Source organism: Ciona intestinalis, chromosome 11 (genome assembly GCF_000224145.3).
Source record: "Ciona intestinalis chromosome 11, KH, whole genome shotgun sequence".
In the NCBI taxonomy this organism is placed as follows: Eukaryota; Metazoa; Chordata; class Ascidiacea; order Phlebobranchia; family Cionidae; genus Ciona; species Ciona intestinalis.
The window spans coordinates 1618763-1635036 of NC_020176.2; the positions used below are offsets into that span (position 1 = coordinate 1618763).

At 36.1% G+C, this 16274-nt stretch overlaps 1 protein-coding gene across 2 annotated transcripts in view; it reads right to left on the bottom strand.

The window, feature by feature from the left end:
• LOC100180070 (dual specificity tyrosine-phosphorylation-regulated kinase 4) overlaps positions 1-14086 on the bottom strand; it is a 16481-nt gene extending 2395 nt beyond the window's left edge. The window contains exons 1-14 of one of the 2 annotated variants that reach the window (XM_018814006.2): positions 13967-14086; positions 13367-13463; positions 8455-8529; positions 8263-8319; positions 7834-8077; positions 7534-7695; positions 4827-4990; positions 4627-4763; positions 3493-3633; positions 2473-2611; positions 2130-2211; positions 1687-1859; positions 1242-1302; positions 433-562 (exon numbers count right to left, since the gene is read on the bottom strand). In XM_018814006.2, the coding sequence (XP_018669551.1) occupies positions 433-562; positions 1242-1302; positions 1687-1859; positions 2130-2211; positions 2473-2611; positions 3493-3633; positions 4627-4763; positions 4827-4990; positions 7534-7695; positions 7834-8077; positions 8263-8319; positions 8455-8529; positions 13367-13463; positions 13967-14001 (1697 nt within the window). In that variant the 5' untranslated portion in view covers positions 14002-14086. Of the gene's footprint in view, positions 1-432; positions 563-1241; positions 1303-1686; positions 1860-2129; positions 2212-2472; positions 2612-3492; positions 3634-4626; positions 4764-4826; positions 4991-7533; positions 7696-7833; positions 8078-8262; positions 8320-8454; positions 8530-9383; positions 9931-13366; positions 13464-13966 lie in introns of those variants that run through there. The other variant, XM_002121859.5, reaches the window with a different exon arrangement.
• Positions 14087-16274: the final 2188 nt, after the last annotated feature.

The window sequence follows — 16274 nt, forward strand, 5'->3', positions numbered from 1 at the left end:
CAATTACCTAATGGTTACAGGCAAGCGCGCTAACCACTACGCCACGGCGCCGGACTTTAAAGTGTAGGCCAGTGGTACAGAAATAATACAAGCCAGTATGCACACAAATGGTTTTAATTTGGATTTCTATAGCATATGCAAAACTGGCACCGCAAACTTCTCAGATTCCTATGGCAATTGCGGGGTTTACAGGCTACAGCATTGTCTTCAAAGGGCCCGAGATGTGCCTTAGAGTTAAATAGTTACCCAAATAATATACCCAATTGTTTGTGTGCGTGGGCTAGAATTTCACCTAGCTAATGTATAAACCCACTATATATAGTGTGCATTACTACATTCATGTAGTAATATATACTGGGGCACCCATGGACACCCATTAGCCATGATATAAATAGCCAGCCATACAAATATAATTAAATGGTGGACACTTACTCCAAACACCTCCTTAGGAAATGCAGGAACACAGGGTCGCTTGTACGAACAGCAGTGCTGATGTCTTTGGAGTTTGGTCGACGTTTCCTACCCTTGCTGTTGGTTATACATCTTGGCTGACCTTTTGAATCTGCAAGATTGGAACATTTAAATTATTGCTTCCCAAATTTTGTGGTTGTTTTCAATTTTCAAATAATGCTTGGTAATGTATTATGATATAATACAAAAGAAATTTTATTATTTCTTCAAATACAGTTGCGAAAATCAAATCAGTTAAAACAACAAAAAGAAGGAAATTATGAGCAAAACTACAGGTATTAATATAATATTTTTAAAGTATGGATACAGTAAAATTGCTTACAATTTAAAAGTTAAAGAAAAACCACTTGACCTAAATATTTTAAGCCCATTTAAACATCCACAATACACTTTTGTGACATCACAATACCCCACAGAGGGCATTGTTATATTATATTAAGCGGTATATGGTGTTTTATTACCACAACCACTGACCTCAAACATGTAAACTAATACTTGGAAAGAAAGAAGTCGACAAAATAATAGCAACAACCACAGAATAGTGGTCTTTGAAATACTTGCCTTATTGTTACTTAAAACAATGTTTCGTTTAAAATCACAAATATATTATAGCCTATAATATATTTTAAATATTACTTTTAGTCACCTTTGCCAAACTAGTTTTTAAAAACCCCACTAAAAAGTAAAATCTTGTTGTAATGAAAAAGTAGGAATCCTATACTTATTTAAAAGCACAATTTTTCATCTATTAAAAACAGTTTTGAACTTACCAAAGAAAAGCCGTTTCCTCTGGGCTGTTTCAATATAATCTGAAGGTGGGAGTCCTAAGACCTGTGTTTCGATATGAGGGTTTAAGAGAAACTGTATTTAACAAACTAAGACTCACATACATGAACTAGAAATTGTATGGTCACAACTGTGTGCTGTTACTAACATTTAAATAAGAGTTTTGAACTGTATATTGGTAAGGTTCTTGAGTGGGAGAGACACCAACATCCAGACTGGGATTTTAACACCCAAACTGCTCCCATACATCTCTACAGAAAGTGCTGCACATGTGACTAGTACTATAGAATGCCAGGTAAATAGAAGTTTTTTAAGAAGTGCAAAGCCTTTGAAATTTGATTGATGCAGTCACTTGTAAATGAACACCAAATGACACGGAATCATTAAAATTTAAGACAGTAGAGCTACTGAAGCGTTTAGTCATCTTACCTCCATAATACAAGCAAGTTGTTCCACTTCATTTTCTCCAGGAAACAAGGGGTAGCCTGTATACAGCTCAGCTAAGATGCATCCAAAGCTCCACATGTCAATAGCCATGCTGTATTGGTGGCCCAAGATAACTTCAGGGGATCGGTAGAAACGACTTTGTATGTATGTGTATACTGTGGTGGAATAACATTAAATTTCACTTTTATAAGAATTAAAACCCCAATAGTTGATTTAATATATGTGTATTAATTGAACACATAATATAAATTGATGTTATAACTTGTAGAACTGCATTAAAGCTTAGAATACAAATAACAAGCATAAAGTTTTAGGAAACCAGAATGAAAATAACATTCAAAATGTAATATTAAAGCCCACAGACATGATACCAAGACTGCTTGATTCAACAATAGCGGATCAATAGGTGATTGTATTAAACCTACCACGTCGATGTTCGTAACAACTTGACCCAAAGTCAATGACCTTGATTGAACTTTGACCTTTCTGTCGAATCAGGATGTTTTCCTACAAATATTAAATGTTTTATTAAAAGGCTCCTAGACATTCTTACTGTGATGCTAAAGGTATCACCGGTATAAATTGTTGACTGGTAAAAAAAAGTTATTGGTATTGTATAAAACATGAATATTTATAAAATATATTATATGTAATGTGTTGAACTATAAATATACGCATATAACTCTTTAATTGGATATATTCTCTACAATTTCGTCTTGGTATGGAGTGATAAGATAAAGATACCCAAAAATCGTCAGCCATACTTACTGGTTTCATATCACAGTGTATGATCCTCTCTTTGTAGATAAGGCAGAGACACTTGAGTAAAGCATGTGCGATACGACGTATCAGTGGAAGACTGAAGCCTTGGAAATTGTTCTTCTTTATTAACTCATAAAGGTTCATCCTGCAACACAATTGCAGGTATTAAAAACTTTTCAGGAACTTGACGGATTTTGTTTTGTATATTGCTAACAGAAACATAAATTGGCTTGATGCAAAATATGTGTAGTGTATTTAATATGTAATAACTAAGTAAGCATACCACAATTTGTGTTGGTATATGGCCAACACAAATTGTATATACAAGATTTTGAATTAGGTTGACAGTTTTGAATGGTATGTTGATATTAATTACATGGAAATTTCATCAGCATCCTATCTCTACTTCGTGACTAAGTGTGGAAAATTTATGGGAGTGTGCAACTGTGCCTACATACATGACATCACTTGTCGCTTATGTATGATGTAAGCTGTGTAACATTTCAAAATATTCTGTCCCTAGAATTTTGATTTTTGTTTAACCGGGAATGTGACTTGGGTAATTACTGTTGTAATATATAGTTCCGGCATGAGTTTACAATTGGGAGTTTAAATTAGTGGGAGAGGACACAACCTATATAAGCAATTAAGGTATTGGAATTTCAACAGATTTTAGCTTTTTCCAACCATTTAGAGGCAATGACTTTTACAAGAAAAATAAGCTGGGTAACCTAGACTGATTGAGTGACCCACCCACACACTTTATTATATGTGGATGAGGTCCTACAATGCAGCATGCTTTGGGATCTGAGATTTAACCAGAGTTTGCTCATTACCCTGACATCTAAGGTGAACAACCTATTAGTGAGTAACTGGTTGAAGAATTATCTGTAAGGGTTTTGCCCAACGGCACATATACCGTTAATAGTACCGGTATTAAGCATCAAACACAGTGTCTTCTGGTTATAATGCAAGTACCTAACCAAAGAGCAACCACCTCCAGACATAGCTTACACACTCACATACCCAAGCAACTCAAATGTAATGCAGAGATGGTTCCGGAAATAGAACGACTCCATCATGTGAATAACATTGTGTCCTCCATCTTTGTCATTACGCCTCAGCGCATCTAGGATTCGAACTTCCACAAGTGCTTGATGGTGAAACCTGTGTTAAAACCATTTGTGAGCGAGACTGAAAAATAGGCTTGCTTTTTTGTTAAAATTGGACTGCTCAATCATTAGTGCTGTTTTAATAACCTAATTATACATTTGTGCTTTTTGTGATAAATTTGCTTTGGTAACTTGATGCAACTTTATAACAAGTATTTTTTGGCAAAGTTATTTAGCTATTTTGTAAGCAATGTTATCCTTTCTAAGGTTTTCATAGCACATTTTTATGCCCTATAAAGGAATAAATAAAGACAGTAACAAAAGGTCTATAAAACATGTGTCTTTAATTGTGACCCTTCACACTTGAGAAGCAGCAATGCTTGTAAGAAAAAGGTTTAAGCAAAATACTTTTTAACCGCATGCGTATCGGATTAAATCGGGAACTATGGCTGAAAACGTGATCTATTCACATATTCAGTACAACATTTGTCAAAACCAATACAATAAAAATGGCATAAGATCAAACATTCATTGCATCATTATTTAATCAGATTCCAATATAAACAGATTACTCTATTGAAAAAATGGGCAGGGTGGGACAAGTTCAAACTAGTCAGAACCATTTATTTAAATCTGGATCATCTTCAATAAGATGGACATGTCTTTCACCTTGCTATATAAACTTAAGTGTCTTTATAACAATAACATGATGGAGAAAGGATCAAATAAAAGGTTAATATTTATGACTAATCAAACTTTTACATAACCAGGGGGCAAAAACTTAATTCCCCCTGAGTTATTTGAAAGGTTACTTTTTTTTGCAGTTTAAAGTGTTTATTTCCTTTTTTTTTATTCTTTTTTTATTAAATCATCTTTAAGTCATTTTAGACACATGTTTGCTAAAGTGAAAAATTCATTCTAATTTTGGTCAGCAGTTATATTAGATTGTACAAATATTATTATACAAAACTTCCCCAAAATTCCCATTTTTTGCTTTCACTTGTCATAAAAAAAAACACTAGGTGATACAGTGTGCAAACGAAAATACCTTTTTTTGTTTCTTATTATCTTTATTGCAACCAGTGTGTTGGTCTTATGGTCAAGTGCTTTAACAACTTGACCAAACGATCCTTTTCCAATCACTTCTAACACTTCATATCGGTATATCATGTGGTCGTGAAGAACCTGGACATGTTGAATGTATCAATACAATGTAAAATAATTAACATCTCTGATTTGTATAGGCACCTTGATGTAAGAGCCGTTTTCGTCATCATAGCCGCAGTTCTGTGAGGCTCCATGCACTCCTTGGACTTTCTTGCCGTCCAAACCGAGAAACCAAATATCATTGTAGTCGACGATTTCGCTTTGTTCGAAAGTTGTAAGGCGGGATCCGAATACTTTTACAGCTTCTGTATGTGATAATATGTTTTAAAAAGTGGCAACGAAACCAGTAACGTGGGACATAGCAAAGCAATTAGAAATAAACATATAGTAAGGTGGGGGGAAATGGGACACCTTTAGCACATAACATCCATATATCCTGATCGTGTTTTAAACAATTAATAACAACGGTCTATGGGGGTCGTAAGGATATAGATTTATAAACGTTTGATTGTACTTTGTTTACTGCTAAATGGGACGAGAAAACAGGGTTAAAAGGTGTCCCATCTTCCCCCACCCTACTGTGTTTACATACAGACTGTGGTAAGGTCGTTTGCCTTTATACGTATAGATGTTACCCGGCTAAAAGCGCGACGCTGTTACCTCTATGGTGTGGGCAAGATGTCTGTGCAATAAAACTCACAAAATTGTTTACTTAGCAACTCGTAAACGAGGTGTATGCAGTATGCAAGCGAACACCCGTGTTATAATTTCCGAAATTCCCCCATTCTGTTATAACTTCTGAACAACTTTTTTTAAAACCTGAAGCTTTATTCGTTAAAATAGTTCTGTGGGGTAAGATGGGATTCTGTTAGTACCCAATTCCCATATTTTCGGATCTGTTAGTACCCAACTCCCATATTTTCGGATCTGTTAGTACTCAAATCCCATATTTTCTGGAGTGTTTTGAACAATTAACAATCAACGCCCCTTTAGAGTCGTGGACTACGGTTTCATAATTCTGTAAATATTCTTACTACTAAATGGGATAAGAAAGAGAATAAATCTTGTTTCATCTTACCCCACCTCACCATAGTTAAGCGTGCCGCTCTTCATTATATAGGCTACGCAAATTTATAAGTTACTCGCCGCCTCTCTAACAAATTTCGCACATTTTATGCTCAGAGAAATAAAAATAACCCCCCATAAACAAGCCTTAAACAAATTATAATATCACTTTTAACAAAACAGGTTACGGGAATTCGATTCGGGGTAATTTGGCAATACCATTTCAAGACATCGTGTTTGGATAGCAATATAAATGTTACTACCTATAAAACATGTTTAACACAAAGATGTTTGCTGAGGCGTTTCAGTTTTAACTCGTTAAACTTTACAGGCCAAACAAGTTGAAAGTTTATAACAAGTTCAAAAAATGTAAATATTTAGTTGGCCCATCTTTGTTTCTTATGTACACATTTGCAAAGGCTAAAACCTAATCTAACTGGCAAGTTTGATTTTATTCTGCCAGATGTTATTTCAAAGCAATGCATTACCATAATGCATACAGATACAGTGCGGCTCTAAGGTAAGATGAATACTGGCATCACATATTAACCCATGTTTCCTAATCGTGTTTTTGACAATTAATAACGCTCTTTTAGGGCGTGATGATACGGGTAGATACTCTGTAAGAATTCTTTCTTTTCTACTATTGAGGACATTAGGAAAATAAAGAGTATTTTAGCGCAGGCCTACTATATTTCTAACACCCATGTACGTCGGCCTCCTTGTTCGATGTGTCTTCGTTATATTAGCCCAGTGGTCAGTAATGTCTTGTCCAAATTGTCACCAATATATAAAAAGTCATAAAATAATCACCCACAAAGTTACGTAAGTGGTGACTCGTAAGTGGGCACGAGGTGTATGGAACAGAAAACCCGTGTGATTGTAACGAATGTCGTTGCCCTGTCATATTTATTCATTAGTATGCCGCGTTTTAACTTTTACTTGTACATCGCCATACTATAGATATCGTTTAAATATATCCACGAGAGCAAATACAGAACCATGTTAACGTTGGATCGTACACGAGGATGGTACGCTTTAAACACAGAACTTATTTATGTTCTAATAATTTTAGTAAAGTTACATTCCGAGAATTCTGCTTAAGATAACGTTAGGTTACAGAAGTTATCATTTCAAAATAGATATTTATAAAGTTAACGCTTTGTGGTGTAATCAAATACTGCAGAAGCAGATTAAATGAACCTGGATGAAAACACGCCGTCACATCTTACATATTCTGCTTGTCTTTTGATTTAATAATACTCATTCGTTGCGTATATACGTAGCTTTGCTATATATATTGTCATATACGTGCCGTATAGTGGGTTAGGGTAAGATGGGACATGTTTTTTTCAGACTGGTTCTACCATTTGGTTGTAAACAAAATATATTTACAGAATTATATACCATATGCCAACGAAAGGGCTATGTTGTGTTAATTGTTCAAAACACGATCAGGAAATGTGGGATTTAGATGATAACAGTATCCTATTCACCGCACAGTACTATTATTTTACTCTGTAATGGCGTAATTGTGGCAGCCTTTTCACATATAGTGTCCCATATAGTAGGGTGGGGAAAACGGGACACCTTTACCATATAATATCCGCTATCCTTAACATGTTTTAAACAAATAACAACGGTCAGTTGAACTGTCTATGAGAGTCAGTTTTATAATTCCATAAGAGTTTTTGTTTACTATATCAAACGGGGCGAGAAAATAGAAAAACGATGTCCCATCTCCCCCACCCTACCATATATGTGTCGTATTTTCCTAAATTACCGTCAGAAGACATTGGTAACTTCCTTCCTTCAAAAACTCGTCCCACTACGTTCTCCCGGGTATTCCCCGTTTCTGACAACCCAACATCGAAAGAGTTGCTTTGTGACGCAGCTACGTGTCGATTAGAGGCATTGTGACGTGTTTTACTGAACAAGTTGTGACCTGGGAGGTAACGCGTATAAATAAAGTATAATGTGACGGAAATGGATGTAATTAATTACCGGAAAAGGCGGGTGCGACATTACTGCCATTCTCATAAAAACAATATATAAAAAATCAGCATAAATGTTCAAATTGTACCTGTGAACGTACTACTCCTGTTAAGACCGTTTCCCGTATCAGGGAAAGCCCCCATGTGTCTGTTGCTCGCCCCCGCATGCAAAGGAAGACCGCCTGCCATGGACTTGTAACCCATGGCTTTGGCTGACGGTAGCTTGGTAGGAGGAAGTTGAACTTGACCGGATCCTGACGTCACAGTGGATCCATGTTGGTGGTGGTGATGATCCACGAGGTGGGGCAGGTGAGTCACACCGGACGAATAGTTCTGTGAAAATAAAAGGATGACGTCATTGTGGGTTTTGAAAACTGTGCAACGTTTTGTGCTGATGTAAAAACTCCCCCGCGAGTCTAAAAGAGCGTTGGTAGTTTTTTCAAATCAGGAAAAAAGAGATCTCGGTGTCAACGGTGTCCCATCTTACCCCATAGTACATAGCTTAAACAACCACGTACCTCATGCGTATGGTGAACTAAACTTTTTCCAGCATTTCTCCTCGATCCAAGACCATGCTGTAGAAGAAATAAAAATATTTACAAAATTTGTTACGATTTTAATTAAATTAATCGAAATATTATTTAAAGTTGTACAAAGTGCGCGAGTATGCCCGCTATAAGCGATATAGTCACAGTACAAGGTATTAATACCTGTTGGTACGACTTGTTTTGTTGTAGAACCCCCTCGCTTGATGGAAAATGACTTTTACCGAATGTGCTTGAGTTCTGTACAAAATGACAATGTTAACTATAAATTCCATCCTATAATGTCAGTCATATAAAAAAACAACCAACCACAAAATTACATGAGTGGTAAACTTATGTAAGCTATCACAAGGTGTATAGAACAGAATATCCGTATAATAACGACTGTGCCGTTTTTTGGCCACTCGAGTATAAAACAAGGTATATTCGTATTCAGTTATATAAAATCGGCTGTATATAACAAGCGACGCCAAAGGAACTTCGTGTTTTACCAAGAGTTGACTTATTACCCCCAGTCAAACGATGTATAGGTGCCTAGCAGGTTAGCAAAGAATTATTTGACAAACAAACCATTTGAAGCATTGCCTGCTAACAACTCTAAGCATTGAACAACACTTATGAAAAGGTATTAGCGTGTACAAAGTATTCAGACCCACGCGATGCTATGTCAAGTTTATTGGTTTTATAAGATTACTTTACTGAATGCTTCTATATAGGGGGATGGGCATTGATAAAGCTGGTGGGATTTGTCTTCAACAGCAGAAAATAAGGAAGACGAATTGTTACCGTGAGGTATTATACCTTTAGAATTTTATGGACACTTATGATGCATTATTGTGTTGGAATTGTTATTTGGTTCGTAAAAAATGTTATTTGGTTCGTAACTGCTCCAACCCAGTGATGGTGCATTAGAGATTGACTAAAATTTATTTTCCAAAAAAGATAAAAAATCACACAAAAAATTACCAACGAAGTTACATATATACGTGAAACTGGTTAGCAGGAATGAGGTGTATAAAACAATACATTCGCTACCCAGCCGAGCGACGATAGATAAGTTACACTCATTCATTTATTTATTTACGCATCCATACCTGCTGATTCGGTCGCAAACCAAATATATCCTCGAATGTAATTACTTGAGTTTTAGCATTCGAGTCGCCATGGTAACGTGCTTGAGGGTCGCGTTGACCGTTTGAAACATTTGCCATGGCAACAGTAGCTAAAAACGATTTTTTAGGTTTCAATCCGCGACGTTTGCCGACGATTTTTGGTTGGGTGGTGCCAGTGTTTGGTCTTTGACGTAACAGAAGCGGCCCGTCTGGTCGCTGAGGGTGGCGGTCGGTTGTAATTTGAGGGGTGGGTGGGGGGGTTTCCGGTAAACTTAGATCCAGGTCTATGTCGTCATAGTCAAGCGGGGAAGCACCGCTTTGTGGGGTCCAAGGTTTAATATCGTTTTGGGGGTGAGGGGGTGTTCGGGGTAAGATGGGTTTCTTAGGGGCAGGGTGAGCGGCGGTGGCTTTAGGGGTCATAGGGGTGAGGGTTGTGGGGTTAAGTTGCAAACCTTGAACAATGAGGGTTAAATGCACAAACCTACTCGAAACGTCCATTCAAACCTAACCCGTCTGTAATAAACATGTTTATAAATACTGTTTTGTGAGTTTGGCAGCAACGATTTTATTTATTTTCTTTAAGTAATTTTAACCCGCAACGACTGTCGTTTTGCTGCTAATTTCCCTTTCTTCGTTGTTTTAATTAATCTCACCCATTTAAGGAGATAAATAAAATGCTATATATGTTTTAGTATTCCTTAAGATATTTCTCACAAAAAAAACTAAAGAATTCAAAACCGTGTTTGTGCCTGACATGCTTGTATGTCTACAATTCAACATTGTGTTAACACAGAAACAAAAATCCACACAAGGCAAAAATATGGTTAAATACAACAACACAAATCGTTCAGTTTAAGCATCCAACACGTAGTGTTTTCTAATATAACCTCTGCCTTTGCTACTTTATACACTGTTTATATACACGTGAACGCTGTAAACTGATAAAGTTTTAAGATGCGACAGATCAGCAGTAAAACAAGTCCAGACCATAAGCAATCGAAATGTCCGAACTAGACATCGTAAAGTTGTCGTTTACATGTTTATATCTTTGTTAAAAAACATAAAATGCATCATTAGTTTATTGCCCATGTGTTGTTTACTATGTAGACCGGTGAAACTTGTTGGTTTCGAATAATGCTGTCTTATGTTATGTACCATATAAGCAAATGCTAAAATAGCTTTACACGAATGCCTATAGTTCACGTTTTCATTCTCCTTTATCGTCTTTTAATGATAAACTAAGAATATTTACAGAATTTAAAAATCGTATCCTCACGACTGTATAGCGTTGTTATTAATTGTTAAACACGCGATTAGGAAATACTAGATTATGTGCTAAGCTGCTAACGGTATCTATCCTACCCCGTAGTACTATATAGTAGGGTGGGGGAATATGGGACACCTTTTTATTCTAATTTCTCCTCATATTTGGTAGTAAACAAAAAACATTCAATAAATTACAAAAACGTATCCCCACGACTTTCTTAGGCTGTTGTTAGTTGTTTAAAACACGATCAGGATATTTAGATATTATGTGTTAAAGGTGTCCCGTCTTACCCCACCCTACTATACATTAAATTATCCCCTGACCTGAACACTCATGCTGACTCTCCCACCCTAAACCATACGAATTCCAACACATTAAATCTATCAACGAAGATTCCTGGGTGTTCAGAAAAACACAATCTAGTTGTCGGCGAAAATTCGGCGCCGGCGGGTGGCCCATACGTCACAATGCCCTCTTTCTTACGTCATGGTTTATTACGTAGACCACGCGGGCGGCGTAATTAGCGACTGACAAATGTAGTTGAAATATCGAACAATCGAATCCCTTATCTTTAGTGACTAAAACCGCAAGAAAATTTCCATCAAGTATTGACAGTCTGTCTTACTTAAGTTAAGTCTCACTTAACTTTCACTTTATGATGGAAATTTACTCCTGTCTCTCCAACGCCGTTACCGAGAAATTAAGATCGTTCAGTCGCAGACAAACCCGCAAGAGTTATTGGATTCAAGCCAGATGAGAAGCATTACGTCTAAAACGTGATTATAACGGCAAATTTATAAAGAAAATTGCGTATATTGGTATAACGTATCGTTTTAGAAGTTAACGCATTTCGTTTGCAAAACTTTTATTTGATTAATTTAAATCTTCGTTTAACCGTCCCTTGTTGCACTGCAACACATTCTCTTATCTACAGTCAGACATAAAGCAATATCTCAGTTTCTAAATCTTCTTAAAGTACATTTAGTTTCAACCACCCTGACCCATCTAGCACTGGGCCAAGTCATGTCGACCGGCGTGTTTAAATCCCTGTCAAAACTTTAATATTTGAACAGACGATCACACTGGAATTGGAACTAAGCGCATGCTGTCTATTGAACCATTGTTATACTCAAACAAGCCACCCCCCCCTTTCGACTGTCCTGTATAAGGCGTGTTAGGATTCAAGTATTTACAGACATAAAGAAAACTTGTTCCCATTAAACACCTGCAAATCTTAGCGTATTTATCATTGATACGACAAACACACCGGAGTTAATCTTCTATAAAAAACGTTTGAAAGTCAAATGTTGACCATTCAATTTCATTAACTTTTCTGAAATTTAAACTATGCGAAGTTTACTGACACTTCGGGCTTTTAAAGTCAACTAAGTCGTAACTTAGACAACAGGCATGACTTTCGTATTCAAGTCGTTTATCTTAATAAAATGCTACACAAACTATCTTTTAGAATTGAGATACTTGATAGTACGCCGGCTTGATTAGCGAATAAATAAAACTCCTTAATGCGTGCCAGCAAATTGGAATAAAAGCTTTGCAATGTATTAGAGGTTTCGTGGTTCGATGCTTAAACATGTTTAAAACACCCATCGTGCCAGTACAGCGGTGAAATCAATTAGGTTTGGATTCTAAACTTAATAAATTCAGTTGTATTTACACAGCCATATCTCCCTCAGTACAGGATAAGACTTGTACACGAAATCCACTTGGTTTAAATGCAATTTATATCAAGATTCACGACTAAAAGCCGAAACCGTGTTTGATTGATTTACAAGTGATACGCATGTCTTACAACGTTGATTTTATCACATTTTATAACAAACTGGGTTCATAAATTCTACACAATAAAAATAAGCATTGGTCTTATTTAAACTTTGTGACCTACCCTACCAATTATACGGAATTTGGCAAAGAATTGTGTTTACAGAAAAACGTTTAATTATTTACTAATTATAACAATTTAACCGTAACTTTATCTAAACCGTTGCACTTGTAAATATAAATATTTGTGCATCCTTGTAGTCAAACTTTCACCCCACAATTAGAAGAACATGGTAAATACATTGATTTAGGGCCGGGATTTCCAAACCGTCGTTAATTTATCTTGGTTTACCAGAAATCAAACCAAATGATAGTAAACGAAGTAGGGCGTAAAGTATTTAATTATTTGTGGCTTTTATTGTTTATTGTAAGTTGTTTTCTACTTTAAGATTACGACATTTTCAAAGTGTTTGTAAGCGACAAAGTATCCCGTTTTATAACTAATGGTTAAGCCAGTATTATATTGATACGCGCACATTTATGTTTTACTTCAGCCTAGCTGTCAATCAAAACTGTTTAAAATTAAATTTTAGTAAACCATGCTCCATGCTGCCACCTTGCGACTAATTTTAACGCTAATAAATCTAATAAATCTGTGTGGTTTTGCATTTATAAAGCGTCAACCAATTTTTTGGAACTTACATAAAAGTTTGAGTGTACTTGAATATAATATAAGTTTTAAATAAATACCAGAGTCAAAACAAAGGTATTTGCATGGTGGTCGATTCCGTTTAATGCATTGAGTATAAGACCATGCGATTATACCTTCAAAGCATTTGAAAGTAATGGGGGCCACACAGGGACGCTACGGTATAACTTCGTACAAGGTAAAAGGCTCCAAGTTAATATTTATATTTACCTGATGTTTGTCGGATTCTTTCAACGGTTGAAGTGCAGGTAATATGTTGCTCTTCTTTTCCCTGCGGTGACGTTCTGTCTTCTTGTAGTTCGCATGACTGGGTAAAACAATTGTATCTTATATTATGGTGACGTCGAAGAATTAAAAACAATAGAAAACAATACGAGTTTAAAACGCTAGAGTACTGTGGCCAACAGTAAAATGGGGAAGATGGAACACCCTTATCACATAATATCCAAACACCTTGACCGTGTTTTTAACAATTAACAACGGTTTATAGAAATCGTGATGATACGGTTTTATAATTCTTTAAATGCCTTTTGTTTACCACCAAATGGTGTCCCATCTTCCCCACCCTATTATATATCATACCAAAGTAAATATGCAATATCCAGTATATATGATTATGTGTGCGTTAAAGGACAAGTATATCATATGTAACTTTGTGGTGGCTGTTTGTTTTTGTTGGACAATCCATAAGTAACCACTGGGCTGGAGCAATATAAGCATTGAATATCCAAGGTCTAAATACGCTAAGAAACGTCAACATTAAACTAGAGAGCGACACTTTTACAGTATATACACGTCAGATATACTTACTTTTTCTCGGTTGTTTTAAACGAGAATGAATTCATGGTAATCGTATCCAATGCTTCAGTGATCCTAATATTTCATAACTACACCTGTGATTGTCTGCCCTAGAAGTAACGAGGTAGGACGATAAGTTTCGTAAAGTAAACAATGAATATTTACAGAATTATATAACCGTGTACTTACCAATCTAAAATAGCGTTTTAGTTGTTCAAAACACAATGATGAAATATAGTACATTGTGTGTTAACGGTATCCATCTTACCCTACACCCTATTATATCTCTCCGAATAGGATAACGAAGGCCATATATAATTAAAGCAACAAATACACTACAGTTTACACGTCTATGCGGTTACTGCAATACCAACAATATATGTAAACTACTGTATCTGTTGTAACTGTTGCGACATATTGAGTAGGGTGGGGGGAATGGGACACCTTTAGCACATAATATCCACACATCCTGATCGTGTTTTATATACTTAACATCGGTATATGGGAGTCGTGAAGATAAGGTTCATAATTCTTTAAATTTTATATGCTTTCCACCAAATTGGACGAGAAAATAGAATGAAAAGGTGTCCCATCTCCCCCCACCCTACTATACTACTAACAAATCAAATACATTGCGTTCATCCATTACGCGATACAACTTCGTACTTTAAACTCTTGCCTTAGTACATACGTCACACGGGTTATTTAATTAACCACACGTCTCATAACTTATGTGTTAACCTGCTGCTTGCTTTAAGTTTAAACTGAACGGTTGCCGAACATATATTACTGTGGGGTAAGATGAACCCTTAACAAAAAATATTCATATTTCCTATAGAGTAACGGAGCTATGCGGTTATACAATGAAAATGTTTACTACGAAATGGGACGGTAGAAACCTGTTCATTTTACCCCAACCTACTATAGCTACGTTATATATTAACACACGTTAGTATAGTAGGGTAGGGGAATATGGGACACATTCAAAGAACTGCATCCTCACGATTTCCATAGACTATTGGTTTGTTTAAAAAACGATCAGGTTATTTAAATATCATGCGTGTCCCCTCCCCGGCCCTACTATATTATATTGTTACATATGCTAAACGCCAACAATGTCTAAAGTCTAAGTTTTGCGTAATACACTTCGTAACTAACCTAGCTATTTAAACTTAAACATATAACGAACAGAAGTATACGCTATAGTTCAATAACAGTATAGCGTTGATATCTAAGTATCTATACAGCCTTCGCTGTTGCGCTCTGTGGTCTGCACATTGTAAAACTAACTTCATAAGCTTACCAACCATTTCATCCTAAACATCGTGAAACAAATAACAATGTTTTGCTAAATAGAAGTCATTACTTGCAGTAATGTTAAGTAGACTGCCAACTATAGATTGTAAACGCTGTCAAACTGCCAAAGACCTGACCCTAGTTTCGTTAAACACTTTCTAAACATTAAGAAACATTATCCAGTTATTATTTGTGGCGGGAGGTCCACATTTTGACCCAAATAGATGAAAACATCTCTTCTTCAATGTAAGGTTGGAAGGTGGAGAGTTAAACAATACATTCGTGCCACCTCTTTCGCCCATTGGGAAACACACAAAGCAAAGGGAACGAGCGACTCGGCTAATCTTACATTCCGACTTCTGTTTAATGATTATTATACCAATCAGCGTAAAACGACACCTCGCCAAACAAACTGACAAGCCTGCGGTATCCCCAACAAAGCGACGCTACATATATGATGTCTATGATTACATCTTCCGACGAAATTTGGTCACCTTCAGATAGAGGAATACACAATTGTGACGTATAGATCAGTTATGACAAAGTCGCATTATGACCGCACAGTAAAACCACATAATGGGCACGTGTAGCACTTTTAACCGCGTATTAAACTTAAAATCAAGTGACATTCTATTCTTTACTGTAAAGGTTATTACGATACGTACATATGACTTTTCATTTCCAACTACATATTACACATAGAGCGACATTTTCAGCGCCGACTTAAACGACTTACACACGTATAAGTTATTCGTATAAAAAACCACAATGCCAAAGCATCATATCAACATGCACTGTATAATGCTGACTAATTAAAAAGTATATCTTATGTATTGACATCATTTTGTTGCCCAAAACAAAATGGGACATAATTTAGATATACCGTTAATATTAAAGTATGGATCAAATATATAGTAGTGTGGGGAATGATGAGACACCGTTTCGTTTTTCTCGTCCCATTTAGTAGTAAAAAAGAACATTCAAAGAATTATAAAACCGTATCCCCACGACTTCCATAAACCGT